The sequence below is a fragment of the Dermacentor albipictus genome, chromosome 2 (genome assembly GCF_038994185.2).
Source record: "Dermacentor albipictus isolate Rhodes 1998 colony chromosome 2, USDA_Dalb.pri_finalv2, whole genome shotgun sequence".
NCBI classification, from domain to species: domain Eukaryota; kingdom Metazoa; phylum Arthropoda; class Arachnida; order Ixodida; family Ixodidae; genus Dermacentor; species Dermacentor albipictus.
In genome coordinates, this window is record NC_091822.1 from 85,720,783 (window position 1) to 85,740,891 (window position 20,109).

General features: G+C 43.3%; 1 protein-coding gene across 2 annotated transcripts in view; it reads left to right on the forward strand.

Moving 5' to 3' along the window:
* LOC135900992 (meso-2,3-butanediol dehydrogenase-like) overlaps positions 1-20,109 on the forward strand; it is a 54,115-nt gene that overhangs the window by 9,905 nt on the left and 24,101 nt on the right. For both annotated transcript variants that reach the window (XM_065430617.1, XM_070532963.1), the window contains 3 exons: positions 921-1,059; positions 1,419-1,459; positions 12,524-12,593. In XM_065430617.1, coding sequence (XP_065286689.1) covers positions 921-1,059; positions 1,419-1,459; positions 12,524-12,593 — 250 coding nt within the window. The remainder of the gene's footprint in view (positions 1-920; positions 1,060-1,418; positions 1,460-12,523; positions 12,594-20,109) is intronic.

Sequence of the window (20,109 nt, forward strand, 5' to 3'; positions counted from 1 at the left end):
AGGAGGAAGGACGTTAGTGTGGAAGAAAAGAAATACCAGGAAAGTCGTATGCCTTCAGTAAAACCTCATTAACCTGACTTAGAACGACAGGAAGCTGAGCTAATTGGTAAGGATTCATTATGCAAAATAGAAGTGAGGCGTGCAGACAGGACACGAGTAGAGAAGAGAATCGGCGTTCGTGTTGTCCACTTCTCTACTCTTGTGTCCTGTCTGCACGCCTCACTTCTATTTTGCATAATTAACGTGACTGTCATGCAACGAATAAAAAAAATTAAATATAATTACATCTACTGCTTTGTGGCAACGATCCAGCATATGCACATTTTCACGTGGTAGCGGCAGTGTGCTGAGAGGTAGAAAGGATGCGTAGTACAAGAATAAACTAAATAATTTATGGGACGAACTTGTGTCCCCAAGGAGTACAACCTCGGGGGCGGTGATAACATCAAGTTTGAACGTCGTGCATCGGATCGACTACCCGCCCTCTCATTCCCTCGTTACCTTTAACCGCCAGCAGAATGTCGTAGCGTGCGCACAAGCCCGTCTGCCTAAAAATAACAAGAGCACTCACGAAGCATGAACAATCGGACATCGCGAGTCCATCGTCGCGTTTTAATAAAAGCACGATGATGACTCGTCGATGAAGGTTAGCTGCAAAATCTAGGAGCACACTCTACAGTAGTTACTTCGATGCTTACGCCTGAGCACCGTGTTATAATGTGATCACTGAGATCGCCGCTAATAACCTTGGACTTAAATAAACGTGTTGGCTGCATATACCAAATAACGCAGCAGCTGCACAATGATCATTATGAATTGACATTGAAGATTCCGTCTTTTATTGCTGTAATCTTCGACGAAACAGTGCAGTGACCCTTACGCTGTAATGTTGCCGTTTTACTGCGTTCTTTTTATTGCAGGTGAACAATGCTGGTATTCCCATGCTAGGATGCATTCAAAGTGCCTCAATGGAAGACTTTAATAGAGTGTGGCGGACGAACTTTCTCGGTCCGCTCTGCATGATCAAAAATGCTGTGCCCTACTTGCGTCTAACTAAAGGTGACATTTTATTTGTATTCAACCATGCGCTACCGCTTTGCGACATTGTTGGTTCGCCATGCACAAACCATATCTTGGAGGCGAGAGTTTGCATTGTACTTATTGCTGTTCACTTCGGCAACCTATTCTAAATCCTCTCAATTATGAAAATAGTAATATTGCTTTTTTATTACTGTAATTACCGTGCTTTGACGCAAAGCCCTGTGCGGCACTGTTTTCGATCATTTTGGCCGCAGTATTGTTCCTGGTTGAGGGTGGACCATAACGAGCACTGAGAGCAATGATGTACATCTTCCAAGACTAGCATTGCCCTTTAAATTATCAGTGACCAATCATATCCTAATTGCTTTCTTTTCCAGGTAGCATCGTGAATGTTTCTAGTGTCGCAGGGTTGACTGCGGTGAGTAAAATTTCGAGCAAAAGCACAGCTCTATGCTTGTATATGGGCAATGTAGATCCATAAGGGCCGTGTGCTCATCGCTGTCAGAGCTTTAGTGAACATTGCCGCCCGTGGCGGACACTTTATCGACGACTTTTGAACCAAATGAGAATCCATAGGGGCAATACAGCGGGTTCAGAGAGATTTGTATGTTTCATATAGTTGCAAAACATTGCAGTTCTCAAAGGGCCACCTTTAACTTCAATATAATAAAAGGTCTACCACCCGCAAACATCATTGCGCGTTGAAACGAATAAGGAGCTTGAACACAGCGTGAGCAGAGTATTTAGAGCACGAATATTTTAGAATTTCTCATGTAATTCATTTTCGAGCTCCTAATGCATTTAACACAAACGAAGGACTTTTTACGTACTGCCAATAACCAAGTATATGCCCAACGTCCTCACATGCATAATGATGAGTAGGAAGGTGTCGCTCCCCTGTGCAAGCAATCAATATATCTTTGTATCCAGCAACACACAAAAAATACAAGAAAAGTAATCTTGGGTTTATAGCCTAATGCGGCTAGTTGCCGAAGCAATGGGATATACATACAAATACGTCGTTCAGATCCGAAAACAATACAAAGTAGGCACAAAACTTTTGCAAATTGAAATCGCGTCTCCGATATATATATATATATATATATATATATATATATATATATATATATATATATATATATATGTATATATATATATATATATATATATATATATATATATATATATATATATATATCATGTACATTAAGGACTTTCGTCCTGTCATAACTTCGCAGGTCTTGGATGGGCTGCAAGAAAAGCTTGAATGCTAGTGCGCAAGTAGGAGCAGTATTCTTTCCACTTGTATAAGATTTCCAATTCTCGCTCCAATAAATTCTCAGATTCTATCGCGATCATGACTACGCCATTACGACAAAGTCTAACTCGCATTCGTGCCATGTCGCTTACTATGTATGAGAAAAAAGAAACATCCGCCTAAAAGGAATAAGAGAGTTCCTACTAATAATGCTACTGATTGAAACAGCTCTCTTGTTGTTGCGCATTATCCGAACCGCAAAAAAATAAATACACGCGTTAGGCTTGAAGAATGTGAACGTTAGATTGATTGTGGCCTATAGGGCCCAATCTTGGCTTCGGCATCGTTCTCGATGCTATAAATCAGTAGTGTACATCAAACCTCAAGGACACGGAGCCCAGCTCATGAAGTAGTTCATGAGAAATACACTGAACGAATTATAGGGGGATACAATAAATATTGAATAATTATTACACCAAGCACCCACAGGCGACCATTGCATTTACATTCTGTACTTGCACACGCAAGCGTGAACTGTATAAAAAAGCACCCCTAAACATTGAAAAGGAGGAACTTCTTGAATAGTAATATTCTGTTTAAAGATACGTTAAGAAAAGTACCATCAATATGTTTTTGCGAGAATGAAAAGTGATGCATTTCGTTTTTTCACTGTTTGCAGTCAACTAATTCTTGGCGAACCATGCCAAACAGCATGTTAAACCTGCCATCATATCATTTCGGAGAGTTTAAAGGGAGTGTCCTGTAAAAATTAATCAGTATCGCTCCCGCACAGTATTACTTTCGAGCGTGGTAGGGAATGCCGGAAATTGCAGGATATAGAACGACAAGAACATAGGACATAAAACTGAGCCTTGTAGCAGGCCACGCCGAGTACTACTGTAGGTTAAATTAGGGTGACCAATCATTTCCCTTTGTTTAGGTGCTCACGCTTACCTAGAAAAGAAATCATACTTGATGCCACGTACGGCAATTTTTCCAGTAAAACGGAATGAACAACACCAAATGCTTTCGCAATACGTCAAATTAATACTATTAATTTGTTGCTTTCGGTAAAAAGTACATCAACTTTTGAATTTCGCCTGCCTTAACCAAGATTTGATAGTCAGAAAAGTAGTAGTAGCGAGCTCACAGTTAATTTTTTACCGTTGGGGTTGTTCAGGTGCACGTAAATCTGAATAGGCGAGCGTTTTTTTTTATTTCGCCGCCATAGAATTGCGGCCACCCGGGTCGGGATCAAACCTTCGACCTCGAGCTCACTATAGGTTGTTTACATGCAAGGTGGGATTAGCATAGCGCAATAACATCAAGACCGCTCTAGAAGTGGATCTCTAGGCAACGAAACCCTGCTCAGGACAAAGAACGTAAGCAATCCGTTGGAAGTGCTTTGGTTGAGAGGAAACTTTTTTCAAGTGCTGTATTGATGCAAACGCACCGCCAATATCGGTCTGTACCAGTCTTGGACGCCAACGTAGGCATGAACTTCATCACAGCCCGTTCAAATTTGCTGTCCGCCATTGACGACACAATCAATTTTGCCAGCAGCTATCCTGTTTTCGAGGTTGATATTCTCCTGAATGCAGTAGGAAACCTCGTCGCATTATGAGTAGCACATTCGCAGCAATACCTCCTGCGCTCTCAACCCTCAAACGCTGAGCTCTGTCAACCACAACGGTCCCTCACGTGGCATTCCGCGCGTCGCCCGTTTCAATCAGCTAGCCGTATCGGCCGTGCCACCTGCCATACTCGTTGCGTCGAATACAAGACGCCCATATGCCGTACAAACCGGATTATAGGTCGAGTGGGAATATAGATTGATTTTTTTTCAGTTTAGGAGACAAAAGAATGGGAAGAAGAAAAAAGGCAGAAATTGCAAAAACGGATTTCGTTTTCAAGACGGCGCCGCTCACCACCATCGGAGCTCTATTCTCATTCGTAGGGAGTAGCAGCACTGTCCTCAAAAGACGACTTTTCCTCGCTCGCTGCCCTCCATAGTACGTCGTCTTCGTTGTCGTCGAGTGAGTCACTTGTTTAACATTTCTTTAATGCGTTTTCCACCATGGCGTCTGGCAAAAAACGCCATACGAAAAGCACCCAGCCGCAGACGGTCGCGAGCGGGGCTTTCTGCATGCGGCCCGTCGGCTTCTTCGGGCTGTCGGCAGTCACCGGCAGCTGGGATGCACGAAGTTCCCACGCAAAGTCCGCAAGTGCGTGCACAAGCTGAGGATGAACCGCACTACGCCCACAAAATCAATTTCTGCTGTGGTTGCCCTTGGGTAGCTTTCCTTTCTGCGCTGTGCAATAGCGCACGCTTTCTTCCGAAACTCCGAACTGGCACTGCGCGGCCGCGTGGCCTCTGTGGCGAGGCCGTTCGCTTCAGCGGGATTGGTGCATTGCAGTACGTGCCATATGGGCTCGCTCTGGGCAAGTGTGGTGGTCGCTTGTCAACGGAGACGCGCGTTCCACGAGCTGACGCAGCGGAGGCAGGTGTGCGGTAGCACGGCAAAGGCGTCTGCTATATGCGTGCGTTTTGTTGCATTGTAGTTATAGCAACGTATACGCACGTGAGATATCTGTTAGCGAGGCCGCGGTGAGGTGATGTCACATTGCGAATCTTCAACAGATCATTACTTCATGAAGTTCCTTTATCGGAAGCATTTACAAATGCATTTGCAGTGCAGGCCATTTTATATACTGGGTCTCAGTACAGTGCCCTTCCGAGGCACCTGCGATATCTAAATAACGCCCGCAGGTTCACATATCGCACGACATGTGTACGAGCCTCTAGTAGTAACCATACGAGATGTCCACGCGTGCACAAGCAAAACCACTAAAAGATAGAAAGGCAACGCTAGCAGCTGCGTCGGCCATCTTGTGAACGCTGGCGAAGAGTCCTGTTTCCTCACCAACTCTGCGCATATTTTGTCTGTTTGGCGCACTATTTTTTATTGCAGTGACGGGCATTCAAGAATGAGAAAGTGCAGAGTGCTGACCATGAAGCATCAAAAAACAAGATATAGCTTCTTTTTGGCGAACACCTATAGCTAATAATAAACAGAGTGCACCGAAGGAATCATATTCCAGGGCTTGGTGTGTCAGTTAGGGAGCAGGAAGACGAATATTGCCACAAGAAATATACATCAGGTCCGAAGTTCAGTGATACAAATGAACGCCACAGATATTTAGATTGCCATGACAATTAAAATGTCAAAGCAGCAACACGAAGTAAATACTAACTGGCGACGCAGATATAATCATGATGCATAACAGAATACTACAGAAACATTACAGCAGCTCATAACAGGCAAGGACAAATAAAAATGCACTGGTATGTGGGGCAGATAGCAGTGAACCAGAGCAGGGGAGAGAAAAATCATGGAACTTTGGTAGTGAGTGCAATGAAAACAGCACAAATAAACATGTCGTGCAAAGTGTCTCTGTCATGTCTAGAACTAGTCTGCCAGCACGCCGTCTGTCACAAACTCTAGCAGTACGCAATGCAATCTAATGAATAATGTCACACGAAATTATTAGGAGAAATGAATTTTAGACAGGTAACACTAACACACTGCCATACAAGCTACGAAGGCTATATATAAGAAATACAGTTTTATTTATTTTCGTATTTTTGGTCCAACGCACCAAACACTTTCTGCTGGCTTACAAATCACAACGTTGGCGATTTTTAACATTCCGTCATTATTTCGACATTTCTGCCTACCCTTTCCCGCGACACCCAGTGCTCCTTCTGAGGCTGATGGTCTTTGTGCAACCGCAGTTTCTTCACTGCAATTCCGGTTGTTGGTGATGCCGATTTTCTCCCAAGCACCTTTTTGTTATTGAGCCTCTGACAGCAATCCTATTGCTACTGGTCACATTTTCTTCAACGAGGACTCTCACTTCATGTAACTTGCCAAGCAGCTGCTACAACACTGTGTCATCATGAATGTGGTGCAGGGAAGAGAGTATGAGCTTGGTTTCAGCCCTTATTGAAGCTGTTATGCGGCTACATCAGGTGGCACTTCAATATCTTCTGTGTCAGCGGATTTGCGGCTCCTAACAAGGACAGTCATGTTCGGCCCTTCCCTGTATGCCACAGGCAAACGCTAGAATTCCCACCCACAAATAAGTAAAAAAACAGCGGCAAAGTGTTACATCTGTTACACCTGAAATACATCTGATCAAAGCCTCTACTGTTACCGAGAGAAAGATTGAGACAAGTTCCTTCATCACTGCAAACTTGAATGTCTTCGGGCCTGTAGTCAAACGCTCATACGAGCCGTCCCATAATATGCTCTGTTATAACAGGGCTACTCCCATGAAGGAACTCAGGCACAGCACGATAATAAAGGCGGTACGTGAACGAAAAACTTAGATTCGTGTAAAGCATCTTCATCTCTTTTTCTGGACAAAAATTTTCTACTAAAACTCTGAAAAGCCCCTGCAAGCCACAACGACCACTATTTACAGCAAAGTAGGCCTTGAGCTCTTTGTTTGTTTATTCTGTTCCGTTGCTTTTGCCAAAAGGGAGGTCCATCCTATAAATCTTTACGCATATTTTTTTTTTTACTGAAAGCCACTTACTGCTTCCATAGGCTTGTAACTTCTCGTTTTCTTTCCATTGTGGCGACTGCTTCAAGGCTATTTTGCTTTCGTTAGGTCATCCTCATTCGCACTGGCTGCTACTTGCCTGAGCATTTTCTTGACAACAGCGATATCTTCCCCTTCATTTTCTTTTTCGAGAGCAACCTGTGCCAAGCCTGTTACACAGGGCTAGGCTACTGTTCGGGAAGGCAGGAGAAAGTGCGCTGATCTCCGCCGGGCTATAGTCCACGATCCAAAAGTTAAGATTGAGATTTGGGTTCTAGGCCTTAAAGATGAATTGTGCCTGTTCGATTCAAATTGTACAATGATTTGTTTAAAATTTTACAATGAAGGCATCTGCAGCAACCTAGGAACTTGCTGTCTTCACCACAATCAGGAAGAGTGGAAGGGCATAGTCCGTTGTTTTGTAAGTAGCATCAAGACATACCACGTGGTCACAATACTTTAGTATTAATTCCTTCATGAACTCGCTTTCAACACAAAGCAGCAGCGTCTCCTTGCATTCCTGTGCCACAGTTTCCAATGTGCCACTATCATGTAACTCGGCCTGTCGTGCCATTCGCCCTTCTGAATCATTTTCCAGAGACTTCACGTATTAGGGTCGAAAAAAACTTGTTCCTGGTGCTTTCTCTGTTATTTGTTTGGCGTACTTTGCCGCATTCTCTTGATCAACTGAACTAAACCTGTCCTTAGGAAGCTTCTTCGGGATATGATATTTTATCTCTTTCATTGTAAAGTAAAAATCTCTGCATGTGCTCGGGGGGCACTGCTTGTTTGAGAATAGAACATCTCGGACAAAAAAACCTCAGACAGATCTCAACGATTTTGACAGGTGTCACCCCTTGTTGTAGGAGACAACAAATTCTTTTTGACACTTCTGAATTTGGCGGTCGTGCTTAGCCTGCAAAATGAGCATCAATGTCATGGTAGGAGTGGCTTTCTCTGTCGGACATGCAGATAATAAAAGCGATGCTGGCGGCGCACAGGTTTGTCACTAGCTTCTTCTTGCAGTGCCAACCTCAGTCGGCGCATCACTTCTTTTGCAGCCGTTTCGTGCTGCAATTCGGTACATTGCTTTGAGACGTTGATCTAAAACAAAAACAAAAGAACACATGTCAAGCTGTGTTAACCAAGTTAAGTGGCTTTTAAAATTGCCTGAAAGTAATGAGAACCCTTCTGGTGGTGGAAAACTGAGGTATTTGAGACATGATAGTGCACAGGAAAGGACACCGGAAACATGTAGGCAATAAAACGCCGTGTCATGATAACGGTGACGTTACAGAAATGCAAATGCAAAATAATTAACGAAAAATGCACGAGATACTTCTAAGCGTGCTACCATTTTACAGTTTCAGCTGTATTTGCCAGGGATCTGTGCGTAACCAAGCATCCCTTATCCATGTATACTGCGCTTCGGTGCCATAAAGCATACCTTTTCTTAATGCTCCTCGACTGGCACTTCCATCAGTGGCATCAAATGCTAAGATCTTGTAGCAAGAATTACAGTATCAATGCATGAAATGACGAAACAAAATTATTAAATAATGATAGGTTTGAACAGAAAAATTCCATGAATGATCGCATCAGACGAGAGCACTACAAAACAGCGACAGCCAAAGAAGTCAATAAACGTGGCTGTCAAGAATTATTGCAAGATAACAGTACAAAACTCTTCTTGAGCCTCTTAACATTCCCTAGGAATCGTAATGAGAAATTGAACTCGTGCGCTAACATAGTGTTCATACAGTAATTTACGTATTGAGTGATATATTTAATCGCACCTAGCATTCCTGAGATTATAAATATATATCGTCATCATTATAAAGAAAGATTTATTGATCAAGTGGTGACGTTCACAAACTTAAAATTTCATGATCTGATTGCAAAATCAGTTTTGGCTAAAGCTGTAAATTTTTTCGTATGTTGAATATTTGGCCATGCAGAATTTTCGAAAACATGAATCTCTGAAATTGGGTGGTGAGGTAAAGGGGTGTACTTAAAATTTAAAGTTGCTCCTGCTTGTTAGCCATATTCTGTCATTTCGGCCACTTTAAAGCAAAGATATTTGTGCACTCGAAGAGATGCAAGAAATGCCACTTAGTACTGACTGCAATGTGAACACACTCGCATGAAGAGGTACCACGGTGCATAATTCAAATCATAAGTTGCTTTCAAAAATGTAACATTGACTACTTTTACTTAGTGGATACCTCCAATTTTACAACTATTTAAACAGACTAGATTTATGTAGTGGATGCCTCCAATTTTAAAACTCCAATATAGTCCTATAATAATGAATTAAAAAGTCAATGCAACAGAGAATTAAAAGCAAAAAACAGAATTTATACGGCATTTAAAATTCGCTGTATATCAGTCAATTACCTGTTCGACTATACAAATCAACATTTAATTCATGGACTCTAAGCTGGCGAAGCGCATAACCAAGCTGAAATGATCTCATTTCAAGTTTTTTATAAATCAATATTTGATGCCGTGAAAAAAGTATTTGTTTTGGTTTGTGTAGTTTCACGTCCGAAAACGACTCGCGCTATGAAGGATGCCATAATGGGGGGCTTCGCATAATTTCGCCCACCTGTGGTTTTTCAACATGCACTGTAGTCATGCAGTACACGGAGCTCTAGCAGTCGAACTCTAACTTTATCGAAATGTAACCATTGCGGCCGGGCTCGTCTTTCGCGTCAGCAGCCGAGCACCACAACCACTGATCCATCGCGGTGGCTAAAAAGAAATGTCTATTTTATCAGCGATGCTTATAATACAGAAACAACGGTGAGGACATCAATGCCAAAGTCAAGAAGGCTATATGTGTTTGTGCTTACCTTGAATGCCGGATACAGCCGCACATCTTTCACATGCATCATTACAGTGCAACCCCTCTTCTTAGTTCCTTGTAACTTCACCTTTTTTTCGCTGGAAGGTGGCCGCAGACCAGCCTACGTCTTTCTCCTCTTGGATGAGATGAGATACGCAACATAAGTACGTTAGAAATTACGGTAATCTCACTTGGAGGGATCAGTGCGAGCCTTTTGTATCTTCATCATTAGTGCAGTACTCGTTTCTTTATATGTTTCTCACCTACGAAAAGAAAATGATTTGTAGTCACTTTCGCTCTTGTCCATTCTGAATAGCATAAAATTTGCTTTGGAGCAGCACTTTCCATCTCTCTGTGGGCATAATTGCCACAGTATTTGTCTCACATCTAAACTGGGCGTATGGTTTAAGCCCCTCCCTTCCCTCGCCCCCAAATTTCTTGTGTTGTATAAGAAATTTTGAAGTGTACACTGAAAAACATGCTAATGCGGTTAGGTGTTTGAGCATTTTAAACTCATTTATCTTCAGAGAAAAAAGTTAAGTAACTTTATTGATTTGCAGGTACATAGCAAATCTATCCTTAATTTAATGTGTCAAATCCTTTGAATTTCTCGAATCCTGTACTTTGCGCAGGTCTCGTCCAAAGGGGCTGTCCTTGTCCATAGTCTGCAACACTTTAAAGGGCAATTCGTTCACGGCAATATGACCATGTTGTGTGCTAAAGAGCAACCAGCCTGTGCAAACTTAACATGAATCATCACATCGTCAGCCACCATCTTGACGCGGCACGTACGGGTTGCACGCGTGCGATGAACATTCCTCTTGGCATGATGGAATGCTCGGGCTGAAATCACACATTTAGAGCGGCGACGTCTCTTAAGAGCTTTTCATATGCCTCTATGCAGCCTACATAACCGGTCCAGGTGTTCCCACAGCTTTCCAACTACCACAGGTGGGTCCTTAAGACACCTTGTTCAGGTACCGTCAGCACGGCAGACTCTACGGCGCCCCCAGCCACGGCGAAAGAGCCACGAAAATGTACTAACGGAAGAAACAAAACAAACAAAAAAGAAATACCCGGCGAGTGTTTTCGCGCTCGCGGGGCGGCGTCACAGCACGTCTCTTTTACCCCGCGACCACCACGCACGCGCAGAGGGAGCCCATATTGCACGTATTTAAGAGAAACTCTCTCCGCTTCGGCTAAGTCCACAAGCCAGAGGTTCCAAGATGGCGACTCACATTGGGCTAAAAACCACTATATTAGACGAGGACCGACATTAGCTTTTTTTTCTTCAAGATATCTCGGCGTATGTTCTAGTTTGTAGTGTTGTCCCACACAGCGACTCCGCCACCGTGAGCACTGTCAAGTGCTTCCAAAACGGCACTGACTCTTCGCAATCCCTCAACTGGAACACCTTTGTCTCTGTCTCTCTCAAACAGTCCTCGAGCGGTTTCGCCTTGGTTCCGGCTTATCACTTCATGGGGACTTCTAAGATTCCAGTCAGTCCAGACTGAGCCTTGATGTCGTATTTACCCCCACCCCCCCGCTTCTCCATAGTTTCATGCCGACAGTGCCAAAAGCCTGCAGTGCCCGCGCCCTGACATCTGCGATCGCTGTGGATACCGTCAGCACTACCCGGAACTCAGATGTATGCACTACCTCGAATGGCGCATTATTTCTTCGACGTGGTCACTCGGCACTAGGCCTTCGCACCATCTAATGCCTGCATCACTACGGGGCGCTGCACTTGGATACACATGCTGCAGCGCGTGCGCTGTTTCATCGTTTCTGCAACTGCCTGCTCGGGCACACGCTTTCGCCACTGTCACCTCAGCCAGCAAAGCGCAGAGCCACATGGAGGCACACTAGCCGCAAGACGGTGCATAGACCTGCTCCATGAGGGCTTTACTCCACAAAGCCGCTTGACACGAAAGGACTCTGTCCAGCGTCTGCGCATAGCATGCGCACGAGACGCAGGCAAGATCAAGGGACAGCTGCGAAGGCAGTCCTCCGCCTTTCGACGCTTTTGTAAATGTACCTTTCATTTCTATACCGAAGGACTTGCCTCGTCGCTGCTAAGTGCATATGTCGAGCAACCACGATCGCCATAGCTCACACAACCATGGGATTGCACCATGCTTTGCAGTCGCTCTTTAAGAGTGCACATTCGACCTTTCACGCGAATAGCTATTCGCAACTTGCTTGCTTACTAGGGGCATACCAACAGAAACTGGAAGATTTGAAATGAGGAATAATTCATTGAGACCTCTTGAGGATACTACACAACGACACAAAGCTTTCTTTCAGGTATGGACAGTAGCAATATGTTCGGGTGAGCTTTAAAAGGATGCTATGAACGTTCATTACATTAGAGAACAATTGGTCGTGCCTAACGAGACAGTGGGCAAACAATCTGTATTCTCTAGTTTTTCCACCGCCCACTAAATGAAGGCTAATGCGCATTCCATGGCTTTCTACCTGCTATACTGCCCATTGCGGATCACCGACAGATGTTTCGCGGCACCTGATCGCCGCTACTTTCACCTCACCACTTTCAATGTGCATGTAGCTTATGTGTGCCATCAACTGCTGCTAGTAAAACACGTACAAGTTTATGATGTGCATCGGTGCTTCATGCTAATAATACGTTTCACCCCAACCACTCCTATTATCACAACGAAATCTATTTTACAATTCAGTGGGCTACAACTAATAAACATCATTAGGCTTTAAGCAAGCGATATTAATTCAAGCACCTCTCCAAACAGATTTTGAAGAACGTGCCTTACGCGGTCGCCAAAGCAGCACTGGACCACCTGACTCGATGTGCTGCACTGGGTGAGTGGCCTGTAGGGGCTGGTAGAAATGCAGAGGACCACACGTAGTGAGTGACAGACCAACGCAAGTGAGCCCGCCATGAACGCGCTCAGTGTCAGTGAAGGCATATTACTACACTCTGTCATAGAATGTCCTGGCAGCCAGGGACACTAACCCTTAGACCACAATCGCACCTCTCCTTCTACCGCGCCAATGCCAACTTCCTCTTTGAAGTCATCGCCGCGCGAGTCACATTGAGTAGCACGAATGCGCGAAAGCACATACGGGGGCACCAGGATCCTTCGCGCCCCAAACGCAAAAATTAAATGGGCACTTATAAGGCATTTCATGCACAGCTTCGCGAAAGTTTCACTGAACAAAGATTTCAAAAGGTACGTTGTAGCTGAATAATTCTTTTAGTTGTAATGTTTAATGAAGCGTTGTGTTTACAGAAGACTTGCAAAGGTATCTGATACATTTATTGTTCGAAGAAGTCAAATATTTTTAGCATTTGAAAATATTTGATTCAGACTATCTTGGTTAACCACGTTTACATTCGGCTCCTTTGTGTACTATCGCGGTGAGATTACATTCTGGTTAGTGTAGTAAGGGACTCACACAAAGCCGACAGCTTTGTTTTGTAGTCACGAGACATTAGTTTTCGGCAGCCATGGCGAGTGGTAGATACAGATAGCATCTTGCAGCATGTCGCTTGAGCAACTGCGTGTTTGTAGGTTTCTTACTGTTTCACCAGCATTACTTCTCTTATTACTTATATGCTGCGTGCCACAGTCCTTTTGATCTGTCTGAGTGGAGCATTCTGGCAGTAAGGCATGATAAGTCTGCACCATTCAATAGGGTGTTCAATTCACCGAAATCTTTAAATTCAGCCGCGGCGTCACTATGCCTGCCGTTGGCCAGTATCGCACACCTAATGCGACAGTTAACTGCAATTCCTTCGATTCGCAACACACTATAGCTTTACGAATGTGTAGAGCATACATACGGGGACCTAGTTATTCGTTTTCTGCAGTCGTAACCATCAGCACTCATTAGAGCTGCGCCGCTTGCTGTAGCTGTGTATATAGATAACAGCACTCAGGTTTATGCATTGAATAGTGTCTTTCCAAGCAACAATAAGTTTAGCCGATCATATGACCGAATACTATCGTGCTTGCCAATACACACTTCTGCTATGCTAGATGGAAATGCGGGATCACTACACCAGTATAATATATCCCAGCATACTGGGCTTATTAGTTTGGATCCCTTTCGTTCGAGTAGTTTGCTCTGCTTGAGTCCATAGTAGATGAGCTACTGCTGTCACGGCCTCTCGCCATCATTGCTTTTGCATTGTAGTAGCTAAGAATAGGGGAGTTTTTATCGCAGGTGCTGCTGCACGCCAACGCATGCAACTGATTGCGTTGAAGGGAACCAATCATGCGTTTGCAGAGCTATAATCTCCAGTGAAATGCTACGTGTATGTCAGAAGAACACAGCGAATTTGATGAGACCTATGGCACAGTTCAGCTGGCCCACGAAGCGTTTCTAACAGCATCCTACTATCGCACGAACGTCCGCCCTTCATGATGGGGGCACGAACTCATTGTTGCTGTATGTGCACAAGGAGGCGCTAGCGCATTATTCATTTAATAAAGCCAGTATCTTTCCAGGAGCGTTTCTCTGTCTGTTGCTTGGGCAATCATTGGCGATGGTGTTTGCTCAATCTTTTTCTTGTTAATTCGCTGTGCTGATATATACAGAACAGAGTGCAGCAATAGTGTGACCTAGTTTGTAAAAAATTATAGCGCACTGCCTTAGCTGCACTGCTGCTGGAAATGACGCTGTCGATGATTTCGTCATCGCTTCCTGCCAGCCACCCTTCTGTTGGCGCATGATCCATTGTAGGCATATGCCTTGTTTATGGCTCATCATCACCACTCTCACGTGTTCCACTGTTTTCCCGTTGGCACTATCTTCAGGTGCATCATGACCAACAATCGTGTGCAAACATACCGCCATCTTGAGAACAACAACATCGATGCAATTCACACAAATTCCTTTTGGTCCGATAAAACTATAATGTTTTGTCTTCCGAAATACACACACAGACGGCGCCGCACCTAGAGTTTGTGTGGAGCTCGAAATCCAGCACTAAATACGAAGAGCTGTTGTTACGCGATAGCACCGTGATAAGGGTGTCAGACTGTTTCAGTGCATATTGTTGTACTTTGTTGGAGTGGTGACAGGTGAAGTGGTAGCGGCCCAGAAATTTTTTGACCAATCGTGATGGGTTGATTGCAGGATTGATATAGAAACGTTCGGAATAGCTGTACGTTATGGCGCCTCTGCCTTCAAGAGTGCGCTGACCTGTTTTATGATTCATGTAGCTCAGATAAGACAGTAATAAAGGCCAAATGCAACTAAATATTGGCTTGCATCACTAAGCCTAGTTGTACTTAGTGCGCGTACAAAGCCGCCTCCATGGGATATTGTAGGTTGAAGCACAAATTAATATATCGCAAGAAACCTGGTACAGTGGACGTTTTTAACATCGAAACTAAACGCCGCCATGTCCGCTCGCCGGAAGTGACGCATGACCCAGAAAGAACTACTCCTTAGGGAGACCTTCGGTATTGGACAGCGCCTAGGGCTAGCGGCAGCGGGGTTTATATAATGTCGAAGGCGACGTTATAAGCACTTTATATTTGTTAACCAGGCTCTCGCGTCTGTGCATAGGTGCAATATAAGTGCTACCAATAAAAATATAGACAATTACCAGCTCTGGACCTCCTAGTAGATTGTTTAGTAGTATTTGTTGCCTATTTATAACCACCTAGCTGGAGTGAAATTTAGTTGCAGTGGGTCTTTAACCCCAGAATGCGCAAATATAGCAACTAGATCCTAAGGGGCATACGTGCAAGTTATACAGTGCAATACAATACAATGTAACATATTTTATTAACTCTCTCAAGGCCACATCAGCAACAAAGGAGAGAGGACGCAAAGCAAAAATCTGCGTTGTTGCAGCTTGAGAGCCACCCTCCGCCCTCTGCCGGGGTTCATAGCCCAGCAGCTGATCACAACAGCAGTGGAAGAGCGCATTCACAAACACAAAAGAAATAGAGCCACAAAAATATGTACATCTATTATTTGCGTGAAGTTACGCCTCTACTATCACTGGACGTTATTTGACAAAAACCACTCCACATATTCTATGGGCAGGAAACTCATTTACAATCAACCGAGATAAAATGCATGTAAAATGAAGGTACAAAAAGCTATATATATGTTCTAATCACGAACTATGTACATTCAAACATGGGAATAAGTTTGGCTAGTCTACGCCGTGAAGTCTCTTGAAGTATAATGTTGTTCTTTTGCAGAATATTGAGATAATGTGATAAACTATATGTCAGTGACTGCTTACCGTATGTCGTGCGATAGAAAAGTACACTCCATCACATTTTATTCCGTGTATTGTAGGATCAGCGTTTTTATACATAGGCATAAACTTGAATGGGAAGAACTCTGATATTTTCATGATATCAAACCTTACAAAGTAGGGACCCGTATGAGTGCACCACGGTACATTAGCTATTAATCTAATTGCTCGTTTTTGAGAAATTAGAATTTCCATTTGGTTCTGCTTGGAAGTTGTCCCCGAGGCCATAAGACAATAAGTTATATGTGGCAATATAAATGCATTTTAAATTATTAGTTTAACTTTCGGGGGAAGTGTGTGCCTCTGGCGACATAGGATGCCATTCTTCCTATTTATTTTAGCGCAAATATTCTCAACATGTTTATCCCAACTAAGAGACTCGGTCAAAGCAATACCAAGACATTGCACAACTGGCACGACCTCAATTTTTTTTGTTTGCTAACCAAATGTCGAGATCTGCACGCACCGTTATGTTATTAGCTCGGAAGAATATTGCTTTCATCTTGGTAATGTTTACTTTTAGGAAATTCTTAAAGGACCATTGACGCAGGAATTCTAAGAACTGATTGCCGAGTGCTAGTAGGTCAGTTTCTGTAGTACTTGAGGCAAGCATTGTGAGGTCGTCTGTATACGCTATTATGTGTACAGGAAGAGGAGCCGAAAGTATATCATTAATGTAGATAATAAATAATAGCGGCCCCAGAATGCTGCCTTGGGGTACACCAGGGAATATAGGTTGCGAGTTTGATATAGCGTGATTAAGGGAAAGCATTTGTTTAGGATTATATTTCAAATATGATTGAATTAAAGATAACCTCGTTCCTCTAATGCAATAGTAATTGGCTTTATGTACCAGTATATCGTGACTAAGTAGGTCAAATGCTTTTGAAAAATCAACAAGTATTCTGAGTACAAAGAGCTTTTCCTCAAAAGCATTTATTATTATCTCTTTTTTCTTAATTCGTGCCATTTCAGCGGACCTTTGTTTTCTGAAACCGAATTGACTGTCTGATAAAACTGAATGTTTAACTAGAAAGCTATGAATTGTCACGTAAGTAATCTTTTCCGGACCTTTCGATAATATCGGAATTGAAACAGGCCTGTAATTAGCCATAAGTGAGGCAGCACCACTTTTGCTACCTGCATTTCGCTTGGAAAGACGCCAGATGCTAAAGCTAGGTTATAGATATGTATTAGCAATGGGGCTAGTATGTCAACTACAAACTTGAAGGGTTTGACCTAAAGCCATCTTTATCTTCAGCTCTGCTATTTCTTAGATTTCTAAACACTGCCATGAATTCGTCTTCATGTGTAGAATATTTGAACAGGGATTCCGGAATACATGGCGTGTTGTACACGTAACCCACAGTTGTGTCAGAGGGACAGCATAATGTTTTGGTTACATTAACAAAGAAATTATTAACTTCATTACACAGTTCCTGCCGACTTATTGGTATACCATCTCTCATTATTGTCGGAATAGTTGTTTTTGAGGTGCGATTTAGTAATTTTTTTATTTGGTCCCGCTGGTCGTGAACATTTCTTTTGGATCCCTCGGAAATGCATTAATAAAATACCTTAACTTGGAAGCTCTTAGTTGTCGATTTAGCTGGTTTCGGTATCTTTGTAATTCTCAAGCTTGGTAGGCTGGCGCGATTTTATGACTTGCGCAAACATTTTCTCTTCGGTCTTTATTTTACACAGCAGTTCTTGCGTAATCCACGGCTTCTTAGGATTGCGTTTGCGTGGACGGACTTGCGGAAAACATGTGTGATAGACAGTTCTATTTTATACGCCTCATTATACGCCTGATTCACGCCTTTTACCGATAGCACATCGTCCCAACTTATTTCATATAGCATCGAACGGAAACGGTCAGGTGTGGTGATATCAATGCGTCGAAAATGTGGAGAGGGTGCTGCGGGAACTCGATAAGGGCGTTAAGCTGGGACAAAGGCAAAAACAGGCAGATGGTCACTTAAATTGAACAATACAGAGCCAGCTGTTCTTGTCTGCGTTCATGATTACAATATCAATGGAGCAAGATGTGGAGCCCATGATGCGCGTAGGTACTTCGATAAGATTCAAAGAACCATATGCATCTAGTAAGCTTATGAATTCTCGTTGTGGTGCTGAATCACATCGCGTATCAATATTCAAATCCCCCGATAAATATAATACTTGCTGGTTTGCTGCTTCATAATCAAACAGGCTTTCGAGAACGTCCAAGCAGCCTCGCAAACTTCCATCAGAAGGACGGTGTAGAACGGTGAAAATGTTATTTCCACCTCCTACTGCCAGTATTTCAATATTTTGGGTAGAAACTGTGAATAGTTTGTTTTCTACTGCATCTAGTGTGTTCAATATCTGTAACGACACTCCGCCACCTCGGTTCCCAGGTCTATTAAGAACAAAATGTGCATAGTTACTTAGAACTAAATAGTTTGCGTCATCTTGATACCAGGTCTCGGTAAACATAATTACATCAAATGAAAATTTGAAAACAGGGAAAAAGGCTTCTATTTCATCAACTTTCAAGTTCAAGTGAAAAAGTTTTACGGCATCTGTGCTGACTAGCTTGTTTAACTGTGCTGGAGCAAGCAGGTGATAGCAATCCATGATGAAGGATAACATCCTAGATCATTTTGGCCACGTCAGTGCTATTCGTTATCTTTAGCACCGTGCTGTTTTCAGATTTCCGTGCATTGATCTGGCCTCGACGCACACAGACACTTTCAGTAATATTTGCGCTTCTTATTGACAGTCAGCCCCAGCAAGCGCTTGCGATCTAGGCACAGGTGCTCGTTCAGATACACTGAACTCGTTTCCTCAAACCCAAGGTCTGTACATGACAGTCTCATTCTTCGCACCTTTTCAAGAAAAGCGTCTCGCTTCTTTCGATGCACAAATTGTGCGACTATCTATTTCTCTGTTTTGCTTCCATGAAAGGCCACCCTATGACATACGTCAATGTCGGAGGACGCAACACTTTCACCCACTTCTTCGCCAAGTTTATCCAGGATATCCAGCAAGTTTTCATCTGTGCTCACGGGTATCCCTTTATTTGTACATTTGCATTCCGCGAATACTGTTCACAATGTACCAGCCATGCCGCACACAATTTGACCTGGGCAGCAAGAGAATCACAGTTATTTTTTTAAAATTACGTTTGCTTCACGCAATTCCTCATTTTCCTCGACTGTGCTCTTGAGGTCATCCTTCAGCTCATCATATTTCTCACTGATGAATGACATACTTGTTTTTATTTCTCTGAGCTCATCGGGGAAGTCGCGTTCAAGCGATTCCTTGAAGGCCTTAAATTTGGTCCTGATTTCTTTCTTGATTTCTTCTAGTGCTAGCGCTAGTTCCTTGTTGATTTTGGGCCTGATAGTGTGAGGCAAGCTGCGACGAAATCACAAGAGCAGCAGTTTACAAATGGCAGCAGCGGCGTGTCAGCCTGAAGCCTACAGAAATATACAATGCAGTATGGCCATCCTGCAGTAAAGCCAAATAGTCGGGTTATCCTCTGTGTCGGTCGTGCTGCTCACGCCGCTGCCGCCAAATTGCGGCTGATTTCAAGAGAGTTCGGTTAGCTCCCGGGTTCGTTGATGCTCCATACTGTACGAAGAAAAATGCAGAGCTAGCTTGAAATCATAGAAACATATACTATAAAAAATTCTGCCACAAAAGATGTATGAACACGACATAATTGTTTTAACACTTAACCAACGGATCAATTTCATACTGCTGTAATAAGAAGCTATGCTTTCACGAGTCGTAATTGATATTGAATTTCGGGTCGGCGGACAATCGTTGCGCCCAGTTGCTGCCCTAGTTCAGTTACCGTTAGAGATGAGACACTTGGAATTGAATTTAGCATGCTGGTTTGGACCACTCAAGACATAATATTAGACTTTCCCAATCTACGTAAATAAGTCAGTATTGTTACGGCTGGCCTGTTTGATCAACTATTTGTATCACACCGCCGAAGCCATGGCAAAAATCTGCACGTTTCAAATATGCCGAAAGGCCCACGGCCGCTGAAAAAGCCTAGTAGGCAGCAACGGCGACGTCAGCGCTTGTTCCCGCATT